This window comes from Ipomoea triloba, chromosome 7 (assembly GCF_003576645.1).
Source record: "Ipomoea triloba cultivar NCNSP0323 chromosome 7, ASM357664v1".
Lineage (NCBI taxonomy): Eukaryota > Viridiplantae > Streptophyta > Magnoliopsida > Solanales > Convolvulaceae > Ipomoea > Ipomoea triloba.
The window spans coordinates 14,458,282-14,482,882 of NC_044922.1; the positions used below are offsets into that span (position 1 = coordinate 14,458,282).

The 24,601-nt window shown below is 33.6% G+C and overlaps 2 protein-coding genes across 2 annotated transcripts; one reads left to right on the forward strand and one right to left on the reverse strand.

The window, feature by feature from the left end:
- Positions 1 to 8,836: 8,836 nt before the first annotated feature.
- On the forward strand, positions 8,837 to 10,643 carry LOC116024553 (dof zinc finger protein DOF3.2-like). The gene is made up of 2 exons (XM_031265467.1): positions 8,837 to 9,122; positions 9,519 to 10,643. Exons 1-2 carry the CDS (start codon positions 9,102 to 9,104, stop codon positions 10,338 to 10,340), a joined length of 843 nt encoding a protein of 280 aa, XP_031121327.1. The 5' UTR covers positions 8,837 to 9,101; the 3' UTR covers positions 10,341 to 10,643.
- An 8,299-nt stretch (positions 10,644 to 18,942) lies between these two features.
- Positions 18,943 to 21,463, reverse strand: LOC116025000 (40S ribosomal protein S23-like). Its single transcript, XM_031266047.1, has 4 exons — positions 21,313 to 21,463; positions 19,634 to 19,789; positions 19,400 to 19,526; positions 18,943 to 19,320 (listed from the first exon to the last, which is right to left on the reverse strand). Exons 1-4 carry the CDS (start codon positions 21,315 to 21,317, stop codon positions 19,180 to 19,182), a joined length of 429 nt encoding a protein of 142 aa, XP_031121907.1. The 5' UTR covers positions 21,318 to 21,463; the 3' UTR covers positions 18,943 to 19,179.
- Between the last annotated feature and the right edge of the window lie 3,138 nt (positions 21,464 to 24,601).

Consider the following 24,601-nt stretch of genomic DNA (forward strand, 5'->3'; position numbering starts at 1 on the left):
AGTACTAACAACTCATGGATCAATCACTGCGCAACAAAACTCAAAACTGAAAATAGAAGAATATAATAGATCGAGGTCAATCAAGCTTAGCTTAAAGGGAAAGAAATGTCATATTTGGGTATGTAGGTGGATAGAGGAAGAAGTGCCAAAAACAGTAATCCAATTCAGAACAGATGTCCAATGATATCTGGTGGCAGAAATTGATGTACAAATTGAAAACAACCTTAGGTGTCAACCTGGGATTCGCACAGGTTTTCTTATGAATGAATTGAATTATTGGAGAAAGTGATCTGAGGTGTACGTAGGAATTGTGTATGTATATGTTCTTTCCTTGAAGCATAATTCAGCCAGACATACACCAAGTGCTCACACAACATGTGTCACTCCCTCGGACTAACCTTTGTGTGTAAATAATGAAATTGACAAGTTCATAAAATATATAATAAGAAAAATAATGCATGATGGATGGTGTTGACAACAAGTAGTGGTGTATAATCAATACGTGAACTCGTTGGTTTGTTATAAAGCTTAGGGCATCCCAAATTGTAATTTTTGGTGTGGTTTTTAAGGAAGTCAAACTTATGTAGAGGAGAAAGAATGATTCAAGCTCTTAATTACAGGAAGACCATTCAAAAAAAAAAAATTTACATGAAGACCAAGGTTTTTGTCTCCTTGGGTGGACACCACACAAAAAAAATTTAAAAAATTAAAAAAAAAAAAAAAAAAAAACTATCCATTTCACATGTGATGTGCACACAATGCACCTAGGACGTGCACTCCACGCACCTGCTGGACACGTTAATCTGACACTATTCTTTTTTCCCCTCTTTTTCTCCCTCCTTCCGCCTTCTCTTTCCCAATCACGCAAAAATTCTTCAAAAATTACAACTATTGGAGATGCAACGAGTAGAATACTTATAATCAAGAAAACATATTGTTTCATTGAAAATTTTATTTTTATTTGTTATAATCAAGAAAACATTGGTTCAAAAATGGAAAAGAAATGGCAACGAGTAGAATACTCGTCTGTTAAGCTTTTACCAAACGCAAATCCAATTAGCTATAGAACTACTTTGTTTAGCATATAACATATAAAATTTAAGCATGGGATCTAATAATCACTTTAGTCTTTTAGTTGAGACAGAATATATTATGCATACTGGTACTAGAACTAGGGATGACAACATGTAGAATACATGCTTGCTAATAAGCTAAATTTTTCCGAACTTAAACACGATTAGCTATAGAACTATTTGAGCCAATCTTGAACCTTATATAATGATGCTGGTACCTATCCCATACTCGTTTAACACTAACTACAAGTAACCAAATACATCTTGAAACCCGTTTAATATATTTTTAAAAGATAAATTTTAATATTTCTGTCAGATACATAAATATAATACCTAATTGATACTACAAATTATTTTAATATAGCATGGAATTTTTTTAAGAAATCCATAAAAACAATACAACAAATTAAACTAATAATATATAAATCTATTATTAATATAAAAATTTTAAAAATAAAAAAATATAAACATGTATAGTTTACCGGGTACCCAACACTCCACTGCTATTTGAACCTGTGATTGGTATCTTTTTCTCCACTCAAACCCGTCCAGATTCTAATTAGTCACTATTTAAACAAATCCTATTAAAGTTTAAGAGAATCAAACAAATACCTAAAAATACACTTCTAGTTAGCATCCCTAGAACCAAACCCATAAAAATTTGTAGATGTAGTTGGAATAATGCAGCCTCGAATTTTGTAGTTCTATTGATTATTGCTTTCTTGGCTTTACCTCTCGTTTGAAATATGTTATATTGAAACTAAACCTTATTGAAGAATGTAATTGGTTAATTAATTAATAATAATAGAATAATAATATTATCTGAAATTAAAATCCCAATTTAGTAATTTCACGAACGCCGTATATATGCCGGTATATCTCTAGCTTTGATCTAAATTAATGTTGGTTGTGTGTTCATGAGAGTTGATACATGCAGCTAATATTTAGGGATATGCAGAGATGAGAGTGATGGAAGTGAAGGGTATGGTTGGGTGGTGATTGGGACTGGTCGTAGGGGCATGGAGGACCAATTTCCACACTGGAAAGCAACGTAACATAACATAACATGACAATGGTGTTATTGGTATTGGGGTTTGGTGATATTGCTCAGCTCATCTCATCTTATCTGAGTAGTGAATAAGCATGCAAAAATTAAAGTTCAATCCCCCTGACCAACTCCTTCTTCCATGATCATCATGTGTCCATGTCACTATGCCTCACATTCTTAGCCACTCAACCTCCCTGGTTTTTGTGCTACAACTATTTATTTACTTCGATACTAGAGAGAAAGTGTGATCGATCACGTTACACCAGCAAAAATCATCCCTTAAACTGATCTAAAGTTGTTCGAAATTAAGATTCTCCAAAAGTTAGTTATTGTTCTTATTGTCCAAAATTAATGTGCGTTGCATAACTTAAATTATATATAGCTCGGTTATCCAAAACCAGTGTTGTGTATGTTGCATAACTTAGGTTGTAGTTCAGTTGTCTAAAATCAACGTGCACCGCAGAACTTAAAGTATAGTGTGGTTGTCCAAAAGTAACGTGCGTTGCAGAACTTAAATTATAGCCCGATTTCTCAAAATCTATGTGCGTTGCTAAAATTAGATTATAGTTTGATTGTCCGTAATCAATGTGTGTCACAGAACTTTAATTATAATCCAATTGTCCAAAATTAACGTGCGTTGCAAACTTAAATTATAGTCCTCGGTTATCCAAAATCAATATGCGTTACAGAACATAAATTATATTCCAGTTGTCCACGTACAATCAACATGCGTTACAGAACTATACTTAAATTAATGTTAAGTTGTCCAAAATCAAACATTAACTTAAATTATGGACTAGTTGTCCAAATTCAATATGTGCCACAAAACTCAAATTATAGTCCAGCTGTCCAATATTAGCTTGTATTGCAAAACTTAAATTATAGTCCGATTATCTATAATCAAAGTGCGTTGTTGTGTAACATAAATTATAGACTAGTTGTCCAAAATCAATGTGCGCCATATATAGAATTTAAATTATAGCTTAGTTTGATTGCCCAAAATTAAAGTGTGTTGCAAAATTCAAATTATAAATTAGTCTGATTATCTATAATCAATGTATGTTGTGTAAGTTAAATTATAGACTAGTTGTCGAAAATCAACGTGCGCCACAGAACTTAAATTATAGTCTGATTGTCCAAAATTGACGTGTATTGCAAAACTTAAGTTATAGTACGATTGTCTAAAATTAGTGTGCATTACAAATTAGGATTAATTAGCATGCGTTACAAAATTAACGTGCATTGTGAAACTTAAATTATACCGGTACACTCATAAAAATATCTTTTCCTTTGCTACATCTGATTAATTATAAAATAGGATCAAATGATAACATTAGAACATGAATTTATTAATTATTAATTTAAAAAAGTATCTTTTTTTTAGTACTATTGACTCTGTTACAATGCAGTATTTGTTCATAACTACTTTCTCAACCTAGTGCAACCTGGTGCCACTAGACCATAAAAAACAACATATTTTTAATAGTTAATATACCAAATCTGATCTATTTAAACTCAAAAATAAAAAAAAAAAAGTTAATATCTTATTGAGTAGTGAATAAGCAAGCAAGAATGAAAGTTCAATCCCCTAACCAACTCCTTGTTCCATGATCATCAGGTGTCCATGTCACCATGCCTTCACATTCTTAGCATTCCAATAGTAGTTTCTTCACGATTTTTGAAAAAAATCTTGTCAAACATAGAAAAGAGAGAGGGAAGAGAGAGAAGCCAAGCTCTTCTTGTAAATATCTGATTTTTGTCAGATTGTGGGGCCACATGATTGGGAGGAATGTCACCTAAGTCACGCCTGAAGAACAACCCGCGCCTAGCTCGGGCGCGGGTTGTTACCTTTTTTTTTTTTTTGGTAAACAACTTTGTTTGTTTTGTTTTTGTTTTTTTGTTTTCCATTTTCTCTTTCATCGCGTTTTCTCTTTCCTAATCGTACCTACAAAATTTTCTCAAAAATCACAACAAAAACCCCACTATTGATGATGCCGCCCGCACTCAACTTCCCTGATTTTTGTGCTACACTATTTATTTACTTTGATACTAGAGAGGAAGTGTGATCACGTTACACCAGTAGAAATCTTCCTTTAAGACTAATCTAAAATTGTTCGAAGAATTCTCCAAAAGTTATAGTTCCTATTATCCAAAATTAATGTGCATTGCATATATAACTTAAATTATAGCTCGGTTATCCAAAACCAGTGTATGTTGCATAACTTATGTTGTAGTCCAGTTGTCTAAAATCAACGTGCGCCACAGTATTTAAAGTCTAGTGTAGTTGTCCAAAATTAATGTGCGTTGTAGAACTTAAATTGTAGCTCTATTTCTCAAAATCAATGTCCATTCCTAAAATTATATTATAGTTTGGTTGTTTATAATCAATGTGTGTCACAAAAATTTGTTGGAAAAATAGCATAAAATGACAATTTTAGTGGCTATTTTGTGGTCCAAATATATGTAGGGTCCACTTCTGATTGGCTCGGGTCAAATTGGATTCGGGTTCTTCGTAGTTAGACGAAGAGATCAGATTGATATATAATACGCACAAAACGGATAATTGGTGAATGAAAACTTGATTCTCAAAGTTGACCCATTTGAGTTGGAAAAATGGTGGGAAAAGCTTTAAAGTAAGCTTTTGTCCCACATTGGTTGGGGAAGTGGGTTTGCACCACTATTTATACAAGAGCCTTTCTAATTTCTAAGGCTTATTGAATTGTATAGTATAGAGGCTCTCTCTCGCGTGTAGGGAGGGTGCAAATCAACCTGAAAAGGCTTGACTCCTGTTCGTGGGGTAATGACCTTTGATTGTAGAAGCAGCAGATTTACACACAAGAAATATATTTTCTCTCTCGAAAAACTCTGCTTCTCCTTTCTTTGCCTACTGTGTTCAAGCTCTTATTCTTGTTCGCCGGGTTCCATAGTTTGAGTGCTCAAACTTGAAATCGCAGCTTCTTTTATCCTAGGAAACCTAGGCTACAACGCTCCTAACACCAAGTGAGGTAGCAAATAAGGTTTTAAGGACAATGTAGTGAGTACACGACTCAAGCTTACCTTTTCCCAGAAATCCTTTCATATTTTTGTGCTTGTTATCTTCCAGAAATATTATTTTCGTAATATTATTTCGTAACAATATGCGTTATAGAACATAAATTATATTCCAGTTGTCCACGTGCAATCAACGTGCGTTACAGAACTTAAATTATATAGTCTGATTAACAATAATTAGCGTGTGTTGTTGTGTAACATAAATTATAGACTAGTTGTCCAAAATCAATATGCGCCACAGAATTTAAATTATAGTGTAGTTTGATTGCCCAAAATTATCATGTTTGCAAAACTTAATTAAATTATAGTACTATTGTCTAAAATTAATGTGCGTCATAGATTTAAATTATAGTCCGATTATCTATAATCAAAATGTATGTTGTGTAACCTAAATTATAGACTAGTTGTCCAAAATCAACGTGCGTCATAGAACTTAAATTATAGTCTGATTGCTCAAAATTAACGTGTATTGTAAAACTTAAATTATAGTACAATTGTCTAAAATTAGCGTGCGTTACAAACTTAAATTATAATCCGGTTTTCCAGATTGTCTAAAATTAGCGTGCGTTACAAACTAATTAAACTATAATCTGGTTGTCCAGATTGTCTAAAATTAGCGTGCGTTACAAACTTAAACTATAATCTGGTTGTCCAAATTGTCTAAAATTAGGGTGCGTTACAAACTTAAATTATAATCCGGTTGTCCAGATTGTCTAAAATTAGCGTGCGTTACAAACTTAAATTATTATCCGGTTGTCCAGATTGTCTAAAATTAGCGTGCGTTACAAACTTAAACTATAATCTGGTTGTCCAAATTGTCTAAAATTAGGGTGCGTTACAAACTTAAATTATAATCCGGTTGTCCAGATTGTCTAAAATTAGCGTGCGTTACAAACTTAAATTATTATGATTGTCTAAAATTAGCGTGCGTTACAAACTTAAATTATTATATGGTTGTCCAAATTGTCTAAAATTAGCGTGCGTTACAAACTTAAATTATAATCCGGTTGTCCAGATTGTCTAAAATTAGCGTGCGTTACAAACTTAAACTATAATCTGGTTGTCCAAATTGTCTAAAATTAGGGTGCGTTACAAACTTAAATTGTCCAAATTGTCTAAAATTAGGGTGCGTTACAAACTTAAATTATAATCCGGTTGTCCAGATTGTCTAAAATTAGCGTGCGTTACAAACTTAAATTATTATGATTGTCTAAAATTAGCGTGCGTTACAAACTTAAATTATTATATGGTTGTCCAAATTGTCTAAAATTAGCGTGCGTTACAAACTTAAATTATAATCCGGTTGTCCAGATTGTCTAAAATTAGCGTGCGTTACAAACTTAAACTATAATCTGGTTGTCCAAATTGTCTAAAATTAGGGTGCGTTACAAACTTAAATTATAATCCGGTTGTCCAGATTGTCTAAAATTAGCGTGCGTTACAAACTTAAATTATTATCTGGTTGTCCAGATTGTCTAAAATTAACGTGCGCTACAAAATTAAATTATAATCCGGGTGTCCAAAATCAACCTCATAGGTAGCCAGCAACACACTCATAGAAATATCATCATATCCCTAGTCTTGCTTCTCAAATTTCACCCATGTGACCAATTAAGCTGCCCATACGTGCACGATTATTGTATTTTTCTTTATACTTTTGGTTGTCAAGTTTAATTTGGTCATATTTGATTCTCTAGCTACTAAAAAAGTGTTACTTTTAATTCTCATGAAGAATTAAGTGTGACACTTTCAATAGCAAGAATTAAAAATATGTAGTTAAAATACCAAATCTGGTCTATTTAAACTCAAAAATTAAAAAACAAAAAAAAATAAAAAAATTAAACGACTAATTTTCAAGTAATTCTTATAAAATATAATTTTATCACTAAATATATTCTTAATACCGACTACAAATGACATATAGTCACAACAATTCTCCTTATTAAGCTTAATTAATAAATCTTAATTTAAAAAAAAAGTTTTTTTCTTAAATAAAAAACTTTTTATTTCTTTATTTTAACTATTTTTTTGAGGGGACAAATTTTGCAGAACGATAATTGAACTTTTAAGAGTTACTTCTTGAAAGTGTAGTACGTATATGCGTTTGTTGAAATTTTGTTAAAATTAAGGGCATGATTGCAATAAATTATGTGAGGATATCTTCAAGAAATTAAAGAATCAATTTATTCTGATAGAAAAATATAAAATAGAAAATTCTCTGTTTTTCCTAGGAAGTTTCTCGTATTTATTACAAAATACATCTGAGGGAAAGAATGATTTCGGATATTAAGAAAATATGCCTGAAAAAGGACAAAACAGTTGAAAAATGGTGACTGAAGTTGTACTGTACGCTTTACCAATATTACAAACAAAATATAATTTAAACTTTTATCCAATATTAATAAATACACTCACAAGTTATTGAGTTACCACACCATTACATATGTAATCTAATAAATAATTTTCATTATATTGCCTGCAATCTAATACTTTTCAGAAATATATAGTTTGGTATTTAATTTTGAAGCTGGATTAGCTCTTCTCTCAAAACGTTGAATTTTCAACTCCAAGAACTTTATACTTGGACTGATAGAGCATGCGCAAAAATGTAAATTATAGTAACTAAATGAATTAGTAGATTGTCACTATCGAATTTCAAATAATCTTGATATCTTCTTTCAGAGGAGGGTCCCTATGAGATCACATATTTAGGTGAGATCATGAGATCAAATCTTGTGTATCAATCTAATAAATTTTAATGGTCTAGATTAATCGCGTTTGCACACGTTTAATCTAGATCAATTTAGACCATTAAAATTTATTAGATTGATAGACAAGATTTTATCTCACAATTTCACCATGTGATCTCATATGATCCTAATAAATCCTTTTTTCCAAATACTGCATAATGAAGTACTGAACTAGTAAGTTAAGCTCCGTGCGGGCAAAGTTGGATTAGCTCGATTTATCGACTTGAAGTGGACTCATAGAGTTAATGATATAATACAATAAATGCGAAACATTTAAATTATGAAAGAAATTATATAAATTCATTCTCAATTTTTACAAGGAATATTTAACATTTACCAAACATTAAATACGGTCACAGATTACAACACTAATACATACATAATTTACGGGGAAATAATAAATTCATTCTCGTTTTTCACTTTTATGAATGTTATCCAGATAGATCCATAAATTAGAGTAATCTTTGTTTTTATTTAATGCTTACATGAATTCATTTAAAAAAAGAGTGGACCATTATCTTTATTACTGCATTTATCTTTTATTAATAAAATCACAAAGTGAGAATTTTAATTTGTTTTTAAAAAAAGTTGAAATCACACCACATATCACATATGATTCTGTTAATAAAATCTCAAGTAAGTCATGTAATAAGAGATTTAATTACTTGAGAAATTATATAATGAAAACAGGAAGAAACTGGGGTGGGTGGGGGCCACAGAAATGAGTATGGGGCCCAGTGGTATAGTTGCACTCCCACGCCGCGGGGCCCCACAACCAGAACACAGCCTTGATCATCATCAGCACTGCAGCTGATGATGAATGAATCCGTTTTAATTTAGAAAATTCCAGCGAGAGATTATTATTATCTCTCTCTCTCTCTCTACCCACAATACACGCATCCCCGTACACCTCTTCACCAATTATTATACTCTCTCTCTCTCTATCTCTCCCAGTGTCGTCTCTCTGTCTATATATGTCTGGGATGCGTTTGTCTCAGACACCCTCTCCACCTTCACCCCCAGTTTGTTTTGTTTGTTTTAGGCTCTTAAGCTCGCCCTTATTTCCATTCATCCAATCAAATCCTTAACTTCTCCGACTCCCTCTGTCTCATCATCAATCTCAACCCCCTCCCTTTCCATCCTCAGAAGCTCAACTTTGCAACCAAAATTGGTGCATGGATGGATCCTTCTAGTGCACAGGTACATATATAATTACCTCTATCTCCATGATTTTTTTACTATGGGTATAATTAAAGATTCAAATCTTACTTCATTTTAGTGCTTCCTAGTACTAAGATGGTGACTGAGATTTGAACTTGAATTGATTAACAATAAGTTATATCTCGAACACGAATTGAATTCTTGTAATTAATCCAAAATTGTTATTTTTTTTTGTCTGGGTTATAAGTCGGAAATTAAATGTCATTACAAGATTAAAATTTTTGGTTCGGACATATAAGATGATTTGTACTTTTTAGTTGGCAATAGGTTATATCTCGAATCTGAATTGAAACCCTGTAATTTAATTGAGGTTGTTATTGATGTTGTAACGTGATTGATTTGGTTATTAATTTATTTTTTTGGGGTTATATATAGGAAATGTCATCACAAACACTAGAAAGCATGTTGGGGTGCACAAAAGCACAGCAAGAGAAGAAGCCAAGGCCAGCAGATCAGCAAGCACTAAAATGCCCAAGGTGTGAATCCACCAACACAAAGTTTTGCTATTACAACAACTACAGCCTGTCCCAGCCTAGGTACTTCTGCAAGTCATGCCGCAGGTATTGGACCAAAGGTGGGACCCTCCGCAACGTCCCCGTCGGCGGCGGCTGCCGGAAGAACAAGCGGTCCTCGTCCTCGGCTTCCTCGGCTTCGTCGAGGAGCCGGAGCCAGGACCAGTCCTTGTGTTCCAGTCCCGCCCCGTTGCCATCCCTGGCTGGCTTGCCTTACGAGGCCAGCGATCTTAGCCTCGCATTGGCTAGACTACAAAAGCAAGCCAACCTAGGGGTAGGGGAACATGAGATGGGCATGATGTGTAATCCCAATAATACCCCTTATGACATCGTCCTCGGAAACCACCACCACGGGTTTCTTGAAACGGCGGCGAACGCACCGTTCCATAATATGTACTACGGGAACATCAACGTGGGCGGCGAAATGGGGATTCCGTACGAGGAACACCACCTCGGCGGCGGAGGCGCGGCGGCGGCAGTGAAGCAAGAGATGTGCAGTGCGAGAGAAGAAGGGGAGAGCAACAGGGTTTTATGGTCATTTCCATGGCAGCAAGTGGGAGGAGATCAAGGGAACAACAACATGGGGGATCAGATTGATTCAAGCAAGCAAAACTGGTATGGGTATGGGAATGGGTTTGGGTCATCTTCTTCGTGGCATGGACTTCTCAATAGCCCTCTCATGTAGATTATTGATAAGTAGAAAGAAAGAAATGAATCTGCTCTCTCTCTTTCTCATCACCAAATCTTTTCATACAATTTTTACTTCATTAGATCATCTTCTTCAGGCTTCAAAAGCTTAGTTAATTTAATGCTCCCTTTTCTGAGGTTTTTTTGTATCAAGAGATTGGATTCACCACCTGAATCCTTTCTCTTCTTATTTCTTCTTTTTCTCCCTTCTTAAATTTGGACTGTGTTTATGTGGCTAGCTAGGCTTGTTCTCCTTTACTGATTGACAAACTAATGAAAATTTCATATTTTGCCCTCTAAACACATTGTTTGTTCTTGATTTTTTTTTTTTGTTTAAAAAAAAAAATTCTCATATTAAGTGAAATGACATTTAGGATGTTTTTATTTACAAATCATAGTAATTACATCCAACACTAATATGTAGAATGCCTTTTAATTTATCAAGCATTTTTTTTTTCTTTTTGTTATAAGGTTTTAGATTCAATCTCATTCTGCTCTATCACATTTATTCAAATCGTCCATACCTCGGTCCGATAGGATTACGGAGGGATAAATCATGGTGAATCAATTGATCAATAAAGGCTAGACTCCTTAATCTCTTGTACCAAATCAACTGCCCATGCGGCAAAAAAAAAAAAAAAACCAACTCTATTACATCTATTGGCATGTGGAATTTGTTTGCTTGTTTAGAAAACGTTAAGTTTCTAATCTTATAGTTACGTTAATATCACGTTACTGAACTTAAAATAGAGAATGTTTCAAATTAGTAAATGCAAGAAAAATTGTTAGAAATAGAGAAACTTTCAAATTAGTACAGGCATGACAAAGTTTTATGAATTTATATTGGCTACAAATTTTCAATTCCTAACAAGGATCAAATTAAAAAATAAAAATAAAAAAGAAAAAAAAGGAGGTATTGAATTGATTTTATGGTGGAAATTAGAGAATAAGTATTTGAGAACTTCTGAGTCAATTAAGACACATCTCGTAATTAGTGTCTTCCACATAATTTTTAGATAGGAGCGGCCGAGTCTCGAGATTTGGATCAACAAAGACACGTCTCGCAATTAGTGTCTTTTATCAAAATTTTAAGTAGAAAAAGTGAGATTTTGAGTGTAATATTTTTATATTGGTCGCAAATTTGAAGTATAAAATGGGTAGATAAAGTTGAAGATATTTATCCATGATTGTTTCTTATTTTTAGGTAGATCGTATCGAATATTTAATTAATTAAATTGATTAAAGTAAAGATATTATGGTGGAATAGTTAAATGACAAAGAGGGCTGATGGACCTTAGCATGTACAGCAATTCCATAGATTTTTCAGCACATCCCTAATCAAATCCGACATGAGATTTGGGCGTGGAATTTGATTATTATTTTATTATTGTACTTAGACTACTATATATTATATATATATGATATGAAGATACAATATATCATTTTCATCTTTTCTTATCAGTAACATTATATTGGCTGTGAGAAGTCTGCTTTAGGACAAATTGACAGCAATTTTTTAAGCCATCAATGCAAAGGACTTCTCCTCCCAAGAAATTAACAATCAAAAAGCAAAGCCCCGAAAGACAAGTGAAACATAATTTTACTATATGAAGATCACGATCGAGTTTGATTCTTGTCAATACATTAATTTTTTGATTGAGTCTATTGCATGGATTTCCTAGTATGGTTTATCTCTCTTGTGTGGCTTGTGTGCTATTACAATGAGCAAATCGAGTTTACCCAATGCACACTATTAGGTAATAACAATAGATTTTTGATGTGGTAAATACGCTAGGAGATTCTTGGGAATAAGTGATAGTAGGTCGGAGGCTCTCGAGCTAATGGGCGTTAGGTGAAAGTCCCAAAAGTCTCCCTACAAACATTTAATGTGGTATTTATAGGAGTTTGGAGGAGACACATGTCGGAATATTAGCACGTGTTCCTCATCCACTCGGTGGTCTCGGAGGCTAAGGAGCAGCGTTCACGTGCGATGGAATATTTGACTGACCTATAGCTTACGTGCTCAAGTTGAACGTTATTATCTATATTTATCTTTTAGTATTTATCATATGGGCTCGGGGACCCTAGCCGATCAGTCGGGTCGGCACAGAGCCTAAAGTTCTTCGAGTAGAGGCTCATATTAAGTTAAGAAGGAGCCTTGTCTTCAAGTCGGGTTGGGCGAATCCTAACAAGGTCAAACGTGGTCGGTAAATGTCCTTTTCTATGTATGAAGTATGATCCGAGCATGTGTGAGTATGTGCACCCGGGATATACGCATTTTTCTTGTCACAAAGAATAAATAGATAAATTAAATAAAAAAGCAAAGTGAGAGAGAGCAATGGGGGAATATAGGTGTTAGGGTATATGTAAATTGAATTGACTTAAAGTGAATCAGTTCAAATCTGAAATATAGGGTTGATTTGATTTGGTTTTGGACCTTTTAATTTTTAATTTTTTCGAAATTAAAATTTGTATGTTTGGCATCCCTTTGATACTATACCTAATTAAATCAAATCAAAAGTGATATTGGAATTGAAATATATGAATTGGAGCTGAATTGAAAAGCTGTTCGATTAGACCACTAATTTCAAATTTGACTAAACTAATATTTAATGAATTATATATAATTTTGGAGAAAAAATGTCTCTTCCTCATTTGCTAAACTTGGTGGAGGCTTACAAAACGAGAGTAAAATAGTGTGCCAGACTTGCTAGTCGATAATGCTTTTTTGCACCATTGAAATTGAAATATACAATTCAAATTTGGTTTAATGAATATATCAAATCTACATATTCATCATTTTCTAGTAACAAGAAAAACACATAGTCACTATTCGATGGTGTACATTAAAGTAAATTTGTGGAGTAAACAACACTAGAAAGACTCTGTATAATGGACTGGATTGAGAGAGTGTTGACAAGCAGAGACGGAGTTAGTGTGGAGACGGAGCTAGTGTGGGGGCAGCTGCCCCCCTCCCCCACCCACCCCTTTATATATATGTATGTATATATATATATACATATATAGCATTAATATGTATATAAAACTTATATTTATGTTCACGTTGTTAATAGTTTGAGTAGTTTAGTTGGTTAAATTTCAAACTTGATGTTAGAAAATATATGTCACAGGTTCAAATTTGGTTTAATGAATATATCAAATCTACATATTCATCATTTTTTGAGTAATAAGGAAAACACATAATCACTATTCGAGAGTGTACATTAAAATAATTCATTTCTGTGGGGTAAAAACAATACTAGAAAGATTCTGTACGATGATCGATAAAAAAGTGTTGACAACGAATTGAATTCGTAACCTTCTAATATAAGAATTATACTCCAGCTACTTCATATCACTCCATGGCACAATTTGATATGGGAATATGGAAGCTCTGAAATGAAATTCCGATTGACAAATATTCTCTACAGACTTTAATTAATATAACTTGCGGCGCAGGCTCGTATGGGCTTTTCTCCATTCTTTAATTTGTCAACTCCTATGAATTGTACCATGTGGTCTTATTGATATATTCTGAAGAGATTGAATATGCAACCCCAGATCTAAAGTGAGATTTTGGTGTGCACAGTTTCTCTAATATCAAATGTGATATAATAGTGACGGTAATAATGTGTTACCGGATATTATTTGAATATTTGAATAGTGTTGAGTACGGTATTTTCAGTATAATGCTCCGTAGACAATTGAGTTCAGAGTGTTTTTGTCTAAGTTCAAGTGTCATGTCTCACTACGTGGTTGTGAGTCTTTTTATTCCTTTCAGCTCAGTAACGGAGCATTAATGAGGAGTTGAACGTTGGACATCAATGCTTGAGGAGTTGAACGTTGGACATCAATGCTTGAGGAGCTGAACGTTGGTCATCAATGCTGAGGAGTTGGACCGTTGCGCATTGATGCTGAGGAGTGAGGTGTCTTGGGTAGTTTGAACGGCAACTGTCGGTCATGCTAATGGTTCCGGGTCGGGTATTCAATTACCATGTCAAATAGTAACCTTCCCTAGATAGAAGCGATGCGATTTAATTGCACTAAGGAACATATATTGCGTACTTTAAGGCCTCATTCATCAATTTGAGAGGATCAAACTACAGTGATAAATTTTTTAATTTTTTTAAAATGTACCCATAGCAATTAATAAAATTCTTTTAATTTATTGAGTACTATAAATTGACCAACTTTACATACCCCACATTTGAAAAGGAATATACCTATTAATCAAATATGAATATATATACTCTGTATATATATCTAAAAACATAATAAATGTAAATAAATGTTAACCCCTCATTTATTTCAGTTTTTTCCCTTAAGTTTTTTTTGTATATTATGTTATAAAAGTTGTACTACATAATATTTTGGACAAATATACCCCTACTATTATAACTTCCGTTATTTTTTCCACTATTGTTACTATGCACATGCATCCACCATATATTTTCTTATCTTTTTCAATAATAATAATAATAATAATAATAATAATAATAATAATAATATATGCACATTAAATATTAGAGTTGTATGTTAGTTATTTTTTTTTAAAATATAAATATCTAATTATACATAATTTATTATTATTATTATTATTATTATTATTAGTATTATTTATTATATTAAAATTTAAATAAATTTAAAATTTTAATACAAAATACTAATATTAGCACCTATTTTTTGCGAATGCGCATCGCACATAAGAAAAACTAGTATATATATATATATATATATATATATATATATATATATATATATATCACGTCATATGATGAAATTTTTTTGTTCCTATAACTTGATCCATCTCAAATTCAGAACTTAATACCCCTTAATATAATTTTTCTATAATAGTCTGGCTCGTTGGTACTTTAGGTATAGATTATTTTAGTATAGAACGTAATTGATAATGTAATTAACCTACTAGGAAATTTTGGTTAAGATGTAGATTTATAGTTGTTTTTTAATGTCTACTAGGATAGTTTTGGTTTTGTAGAAGGAGAAGTTTGATATGTAGATGAATAGATTTTTCTTCTCCCAAAAGGTTGAATCTCAAATCTCAAGGGCCTCCACACCCTGCCCAACAGAGTATATAGGAGGAGGTAAATAACGATCACTCAATGACTCAACAGACAAGGTCAAATGCCGTGGACACAAGAAATTTACCTACTTTGGGCATAATCTCCACACTACTTTATCGAGGTTCGAACTTTAGTCTCTTCTCTTAAATATTGTCTACTGAACCAATGAGCTAAATAGCGCGAAAGAAAGAAATGAGACCAGTCAATGGAAGCCCACTTCAATTAATAAAATGGTCCCAAAAGTGTTTACAAAAAAAAAATGGTCCCAAAAGCGGAAGAAAGAGATCAGATCAGTTAGTCATATATATATATATATATATAGTGGTTACTGGCTTACTGCATGTGACTCCAAGGATGTGTAGACGTTCAATTAGTGCATTGATATATAAGGAAATATGAAACGAAAACATGCTCCTCGTGTAAAAATTAAGCACTAATCTCATCCATTCATCAATGTTCATTAACGATTAACGATTTTAGTAAAAAATACGGAATCAAATTTATAATTATTGAAACATTTAAATTTTAAATATTTATAAGAATGATTACATTTTTCTCATTATTTTTCAACAACCCTCAAACGTTGATTTACTCAAATCGATAGATCATATCAGTCCTAACTTTTCTAAGTGAAAGTATTTTCTCAACTGAACCTTGCCCCCCCCCCACCCCCCACCCCCTACACACACGTTTTTATTTATTTATTTTTTAAGTGAGAACATCTCTTAACGTGAGAACATGCAGACTTCTTTAGTAATGCACGATAAATTCTACATGAATGTACAATAACTACTCCAGCTCTGTGACTACTGCATGAATGCACCGTGTATTTGTCTAATAATTACCGTGCATTCATGTAATATTTTTGGTGCATTCATGTAGACATGTAGTAGATGCAATGCATTCATGATGAATTTACCGTGCATTAGTGAAGAAGTTTGTATGTTTGCACGTTAAGGTCGGTCCGCACCTAAACAGGACTCTATAAATAAATAAATAAATAAATAAATATATATAGACAATCCAGGGTTGTAATCAAATCATCATAATATACTAATTAGCACTGATAAAGGCAAGGATTAATAAGGAAAATTGCTCTAAAAGGCAGTTTAGTCCCCATGATAGCATCAATTCGAAACAAAAAAGCATAAATATCTCTCACTGTAATTTTCAAATGCAAATAGTATCTCTAAGCTTCCTAGTGTTCTACATTACCAATTATGGATTGCTCCTTCTACCTCAGTCACCATATCGACATCCTTATGGCCAGCAAACAAATAGACTATGCAATCATTGTAATACGAGTACCAACCATGTGCATTCGTCGTGCATTCATATTGCTTTGATCATGTGTTCCTATACCAAATGTAGTGCATCGATAACTCTCTAGTTGTGCATCCATTTCACGAAACTTTTGCAAACACAACCTGAACACATAGCTCACCCAGACTAACACAGCATGCACAACACTACCCCATAGAATGCACACATTTACCGCTAGCAATGCACAATTGTATCTCTTGAAGTGCACACAAGCGTATACCATTTTGTAAGTGCACACCTTAAAACTCTAAACCTTAAATTCCTAAACCACAAACCCTAACCCCTAAACCCCACAAAATTGACTATATGGTGCGCAACCGACGCACTCACAGCAATGCACATTCCAACATATTGCATTGCACTAAGTGCACTAATGAACATTCTCACAACCTACAATGCACCACCCCTGATAAATATCCCTATCGATTAAAAAAAGAGCTACTTTGCACCACACTTAGTGCACCAATGCATAGCTCTTGCTTACAATGCACACCCCACTAAAATCATTGATTCATTAACAAACCTAATCAAAAGCATACTCTAACGAACCGGGAAAACAAAAAGAGAGAAAAGAATAAATATGAATCCATGGCGAAATTAAAGCTCACAACCAACGACGAAAAATCAAAGAGAGAAAAGAATAAATATGAATCCATGGCGAAATTAAAGCTCACAACCAACGACGAAAAATCATAGTCAGAAACCAAAGAGAGGCGTGAGAGCTCTAAGCGGAAACAATAAAACTTACCGAATAAAACTCCTTAAAATCAAGGATAAAAACGCCTAAGAAAACTCCGTGAAAGGAAACAACGAAAAAAATTATTCCATTACCTCCGCCACTTAAATTAAAAAAAAGGTAATTAAATATGCATTAAATTTATCCATCAAATCTTACCCAATTGATAGCCCAGATTAGATTACAATTTTCACTTGGGAAGTGATTATATACATACATACATACATACATATATATATATATATATATATATATATAAATTCCCGTGCGGTTGTTTTAGGTGTGTAATTTTCCTTTTTAAGGTGCATAATTTTCCTTCTTAAGGTGTGTCAGTTGTTGAAACTTAAAGTGCGTCATTTTAAAACCTTGGGTGTGTGGTTTTGTGTTCTTAAGGTGCGTGGTTTGTGTACTTAAGGTGTGTCGGCCTAAAGCTTTAAGTGCGCGTGGTTTGTATTTTTAAGGTGCTTTCTATGTACTTAAGGTACGTGGTTTGTGTATTTAAGGTGCGCCATAGTCTCAAAATACTTTCAATTCATGCCAAATTTCATTAACTTTCTATACAAAGTTGAAAAAACATGGGAAATACTGCTGGAAGTCTATGAAAATAACCCCACCCCCACCCTCACAAAAATTCCAATATGAAACCTGTCACAATCCTAGTATTATTGCGCTTCTAATAAACTAGACAAAAGATTTAAAAAATAATAATAATAAATTGGGAGAGTGGTGTGTGGATGGATGATATATGCAGTATGGCATATGTTTGAATCTGTGTGGAGTGAGTGAGTCATTCTCAAGAAAAGTAGAGAGTAGAGAGTGATGTTTGATTGCAGTATTTTTGTTCCCAGGAGAAAATGGTGCATGCCTGCCAACTCCACTTCATTTTACGGACTATATGTTTTCAACAATATTCCTTCCAATTTTATGTTTTCAAGAAGAGATTCCATCTCTACTTTTCTCTATTTCTTTAGTATAAACAATTCAAAATAAAGCAGGTGTTCATATTCCTTTTTGTTTTTTTATTGGTTTTCAACTTGTGCAATTTGCCCATAGCAACTAATCAAGAATATTTTTTTTTCTTTTAATAAGTAATTTTTCCATTTTAACACCTGATTTAGTGATTTCGCCAAGTTCGGATTAGTGTTGTAATCTAAGTCAAGAAGCAAGAGGCTAGGAAGTTACTATGTTATTACTCACACAATAGAGCTCACAATTTTCTTGTTTGCTCCATGATATGACAAACAATGATATGATATTTGCATCAATAATTTGTGAAAAAGAGTAAAACGTGAAAGTCATATAGTATTTTCCCTTATAGTTTAGGGGTGATTCAAAATTTTCCCCCCATTGGTCCAAATTTCATTAAAATTCATTTTGGCACAAAAGAAATTTCCTTCAAGAACCAGAAAAGAGATTCTTGTCAGTCTATTCATTGGTTCTTACTACAAGACCCAGCAACAGATTCAACATTTTTCATTTCCCTTTTTCATGCTAAATGCATATGTACATCAAACCAATTGTGGCTTAGGATTCATCAAAAAACACAAGCTAAGAATATAGTGAAATAAACTTCTGCTCTTGTTAACAAACATAGTTTGGTTTGCCATGATGAAACAGAAAAGTGAAATCTCACATTACAAAAAACCTATACTAGGGACAGAAATGGTCATTTTTATCCAAAACAACTCCAAGGCTGCTCATGATCTTGGCTTCTCCTTCTTCTCCTTGAACAGAGCTAAAAGAGACACACCAGAAACCTTCACAACCTTGAACCTAACACCGGGAATATCACCAACAGCATGGCCTTTCCGACCAAATCCTGCAATCAATACCTCGTCCTGCAAAAGAAGCAGATTCTACATGTTAAGAATTTCAACTAATAAACACTGAATGAAAAGGTAAGCAAATTGTACTGACATTCTCCTCAATATAATTTAGACACCCATCGTTTGGCACAAAGGCCGCAATTTTCTTCCCATTCTTAATCAGCTGTACACGGGCACATTTTCTAATGGCAGAGTTTGGCTGCTTAGCCTCAATACCACTGCAAAAGAACAAAAACAACGAAAGGCAAAACTAACAATCAGAAAAGCAAGTTACTTATTCAAGTGAGTCACAAGGAAAAAGTAATGGTGCTAACATACCACTTACATTTTTTCAAGAACAATCCCTTTAGCATGGGAAGACCCTGCAAATGGTTTTTTCCATTCATTACCTAGATGGGATTTTTTATAAGCCTTATCAGCCCAGCGTTGTTTTATACGATGGGACTTCAGCTTGCGACCAGCTCCCATTCCACGTGTCTTCCTATGTTTTAAGAAAGTAAAGTATTGACAAAAATGCTCAAAATAAAAACAATAAAGAGACTAACTAACACCCCCCCCCTCCCCCAACATCTTTCTCATGAATTTAAAATATTACATCAATCAGACACTGCCAAATTGAGCAATCACAAATGCAACCCAGATTTTGCTTAAGAGGGGCAGTATATAGGAGAGTAATTATAGTCATATGTTTCATCTCCACTGATCTGTAACTCCATGAGCTTGGTTAGCCCAGAACAGTTAGGAGTGACATTTCATTTAAGTCCATTAGCATTCAAAGCTGATCACTGTCACTATAATGGCTCATCGGCTTTGCCAAGATGGACTGATGTATCAAATCACTCAACAAATAAACAAACAAAATAGGTAAAATATATAGCTATGTATATGTTAAACACAAATAGTCCAAAATATAACATACTAGCTGATAATTTCATGTGTTCAAATGATACACCATTCAAATAATTTATGCTACTCACATAGATATTACAATAGAACAGTCTACATTTTAACATGTAAGCTGATATCTTCACAAAGGCAACCTAGGTTCTTGCTTAAGAGGGGCAGTGTAAAGGAGAGTAATATATACTCATATGTTTCATCTCCACTGATCTGCAACTCCACTATACTTGGTTAGCCCAGAACAGTTAGGAGACAATTTGATTTAAGTCCATTAGCATTCAAAGCTGATCATTGCCATTTGAATGGCTCATCGGCTTTGCCAAGATGGACTGATGTATGAAAATCCCTTACCAAATAAACAAACAAATTTCATAAAATATGATGTGCAGATACTATACTATAATAGTGCAAAATACAACACATTAGCAGATACGCTTTAATGTGTTCAAATGATAAACCATTCAAGTAATTTACCACATCCAGCAAACACATGCAGTCCAAGATTCAAATTAAAAGGGGAGTACAAAGGAAAGCAATATAAACTATTCCAATATGTTTCATCTCCACTGATCTGAAACTCCACTGAGATTAAGCAGCCCAGAACAGTTAGGAGTGACATTTGATTTAAGTCCATTAGCATTCAAAGCTGATCATTGCCAATAGCAGGGCTCCTCAGCTTTGCCAAGATGGACTTTATCTAACCACTCACAAAACAAAAATGAAATACAAAAAAGAAATGCTATGCTTATATTATATTATTCTAACAATACAGATGATACTTTCATTTCTTTGAATGAAAGAGCATTCAAATATGTTAACCACATCCAGCAAACACAAAAACAATCTAAAGTTCCAAACTTTTGTGAAAGCATTATAAGCTTATGCTTCATCCCCACAGAGATGGAGAATATGTTACTCAGCATTAATGCATACACTAATGTTGATTATATAATGAACTTTCAGATCAACAAAACATAGCATAAAAGATTGTCGAAGATCATCCAAAGGTGGGGTGAATATACAAACATTTATACATTTACATATCGAAAAAACATATTGAAACCCAATATATGTGAAGAAGGTATTCAAGAAAATGCATAGTACCCCATGGTGATTGGTTAGCGGAAATAAGATGCTCTGCGGCAGGGCTGAAGAATAAAAGCAGAAGAGAAGAGAAGCTCAAATGAGTATTTGAAGTGAAGTGAATGATGCCCTAGTCGCGCAGAGATAAAGGGCTTGGATTTTGGATGATTCAGTGTTCTTCAGCTCTAAGCCCATTTCACCTGCAAATTATTGCATGGACCATGGACCAAAAATAAAAAGTACATTGCTTTTGTACTGAAGGTATATTATTTTTGTACTGTAGGTACATTATTTGATAGTATATATCAAATAATGTACCTTCAGTACAAAAATAATGTACCCTAAAATAATGTACCTACAGTATAAAAATAATGTACTTTCAGTACAAAATTAATGTACTTTTTATTTTTGGTCCACACAGCTGTGTGGACCATGGTCCATGCAATAATGATTGCATTTCACCATTACTTTGGGCCTATATATTCACTCCTGGCAAATTATACAAGGAATAAGGTAGGGATGTCAATCGGGCCAACCCTATCGGTTTCGGGCTAGCCCTGTCGGGTTGTCGGTTAATTATTATTTTAATCTCAGATTCGGGTTAGCCCTAACCCTAACCTTCGGGTTGTCGGGCTTATCGGGCGGGTTAGACTATTTGAACTAAAATCGAAAATGAATACTTACATTCGATAAAAAGGGGTCAAGTCGTCAACCGGATCCGGATTCGTTAGAACGGGTCAACCGGATGAGCATTGAGCATATTAAAATTAAACAAATGCAATTGAAACGGTTCGATTTCGATTCGAATTTAATTTGGTTCGGTGTTCGGTTCGGTTTAAGACCCCCAAATTTTAACATTTCCTAGACGACAAGACGGTCAAGGGGTGTCGCGACTTAACGGGGCATCGTAATAACTATGCATGAAACATCACATAACTCAAATCCAAAATCTAATATCTAAATATTAAATACCAACATAACAAATTAACAATTTATAGGTGAGTTCATCTTTAGTATTTTTTTATCACTAGGTACATCTTTAAATAAAATTTTAATAAATATATAAATATAAATATATATTATATATAATTAATAAATAAATAAATAAATAAATATATATATATATATATATATATATATATATATATATATATATATATATATATATANTATATATATATATATATATATATATATATATATATATATATATATATATATATATATTTATTTATTTATTTATTTATTTATTTATTAACTATATATAATATATATTTATATTTATTAAAATTTTATTTAAAAATGTACCTAATGATAAAAAAAATACTAAAGATGAACTCACCTATAAATTTCAAGTATGTTATGTTTTACATCACTTTTATAATAAAAAATATTTTTTAATTGTTCGGGCTATTGGGCTAGCCCATTTAATTTCGGGCTAGCCCTATCGGGCCATCGGGCTAATCGGTTTCGAGCTCATCGGGCTATTTTTTTATCGGGCTAACCCATTCGGGCTATAGCCCTGTCGGTTTCGGGTTTTTTCGGGCTAGCCCATCGGGTTCGGGCCGGATTGACATCCCTAGAATAAGGTCTACCTTGCATGGTAGACCTTGATCTAAAAATAACATTTATATTTTGTATCTGTAATTGACATATTTTGTACATGTATTTAACAATTTTTGTACCTATAGTTATCATATTATGTGTCAGCAATTATCAAGTTATTTGTTTATATATACAAAAACGGTTAACTGTAGGTACAGAATGTGTTTACTAATGTACAAAATTTTGTTTTAAATTTCACAATGCTATATGAACTTTGGTCCATGGCATAACAATTGTTCACTCATACCCCAACGTTAAAGTACCCATTTCTGGGATGAAAGACAAATTACTATAATTAGCTTGGTTAGCGTGAGTGGTTGTACACTATCATTTCTTAAAAGATGTTAGGAGTTTAAGGGCAAACTATTCTATGGACCTGGGTCTAAAATACATGATTTGCATACTACATGTTCACAACTAAATGTTCACAATTTACATACTGAATGTTCACAATTCAAATTGTGAACATTTAGTATGTAAATGGACACATGTCCACCTTTCAAGGTGGACCCAGGTCCATGGTATAACTATTGGAGTTCAAGTATCATCTCATCAATATGGTTAGCACTTTGTCCTTTAATTGAGTTAGGCCAGTGTGAACGCGGATTAGTCTGAGTATGGTATCTGTATAAAAATGCCTACTATAGTTAAGGAGTAGTTGGAGTATATATGGTATGGCTTAAAGATGCCTAATACAGTTAAGGTTAGGGATAGCAACGGGGTGGGACGGGGGAGGAGAGTATACTCTCTGTCCCCGTCCAAAAACCCCAATCCCGTTCCTATCTTAGTCCCATCATCGCCGGGAAATTGAAAATAGTCCCCGTTCCCATTCTTGCGGAAAATTAGGTGGGGATAAAGTTTCCAATCCCCGGCCAACTCTTAGTCAAAATTTTAAATTAGTGTAATTTTTATTTTAAAAACTAAAAACTTAAGTCTTAATATATATATATATTATCCCACATGGGAAGTGTGAATTATTAACTGCCTTGGAAATATGAGCATGGACGATTGAGATTGCACAGTAGGAAGGAGTTAAAATAAATGGTTTAATAATGTAACAGTTGCTAGTATTTGAGTAATTCTACATGGGCTCTCAAATTCTATTATCATTTTCTACTCCTTATGACATGTCATGCCTTGATTGCTTAATTTAGTAGGGGTCATGATATTTATGCATTCATTTTTTTCTTCCTCCAATCAAATTTGAACGCAAGTAGGAGTAAATGTTGAGAGTGATTTCGGGAGTACATCAAGTATTTTGCTATTATTTACGCAAGTGGGGTAAAAAGGTAAAAATCCCTCAATCGTGCAGGCCTCCTAGATGGAAGGTGCGAGAATCCCGCAGGCATAATCTTCAATTCTTCAGTCGCCTTTGTCAATGAACAAGAAAGACATAATCTAGTTCTTTAGTGCAATTTGGGACAAAGGCAAAAGAGAAGGAGGGTTACCACCAACCAAGAATTCTAAGTGCAATCGACTTATTCCCACCTGTATCCATGGCCGACACATCACCTCGACGAAGCAAATGCAGAGCATTTATGGAGGGGGTGATGAAAATAGGTATGTGTAATGCATTTTTTTGGCCACTGATTATGTCGCCATTGTTAATGTTATGAAGGGTTTAGAGTTCACCGTGGGTGGATAACTATAACAGCCCTAGGATTTTGCAGAAGGGGGGAAAAAAGTGATATGACCTCATTTGTGC

What these genes read in the sequence shown, in the direction of transcription:
- LOC116024553 (XM_031265467.1), top strand. Translation starts at nt 9,102, where the DNA reads ATGGATCCTTCTAGTGCACAG. An exon ending in TGGATCCTTCTAGTGCACAG is followed by an intron (nt 9,123 to 9,518) that starts GTACATATATAA and finishes GGTTATATATAG; the next exon opens with GAAATGTCATCACAAACACT.
- LOC116025000 (XM_031266047.1), bottom strand. An exon ending in GGGATTGTTCTTGAAAAAAT is followed by an intron (nt 19,527 to 19,633) that starts GTAAGTGGTATG and finishes GTTCTTTTGCAG; the next exon opens with TGGTATTGAGGCTAAGCAGC. An exon ending in TAAATTATATTGAGGAGAAT is followed by an intron (nt 19,321 to 19,399) that starts GTCAGTACAATT and finishes CTTCTTTTGCAG; the next exon opens with GACGAGGTATTGATTGCAGG.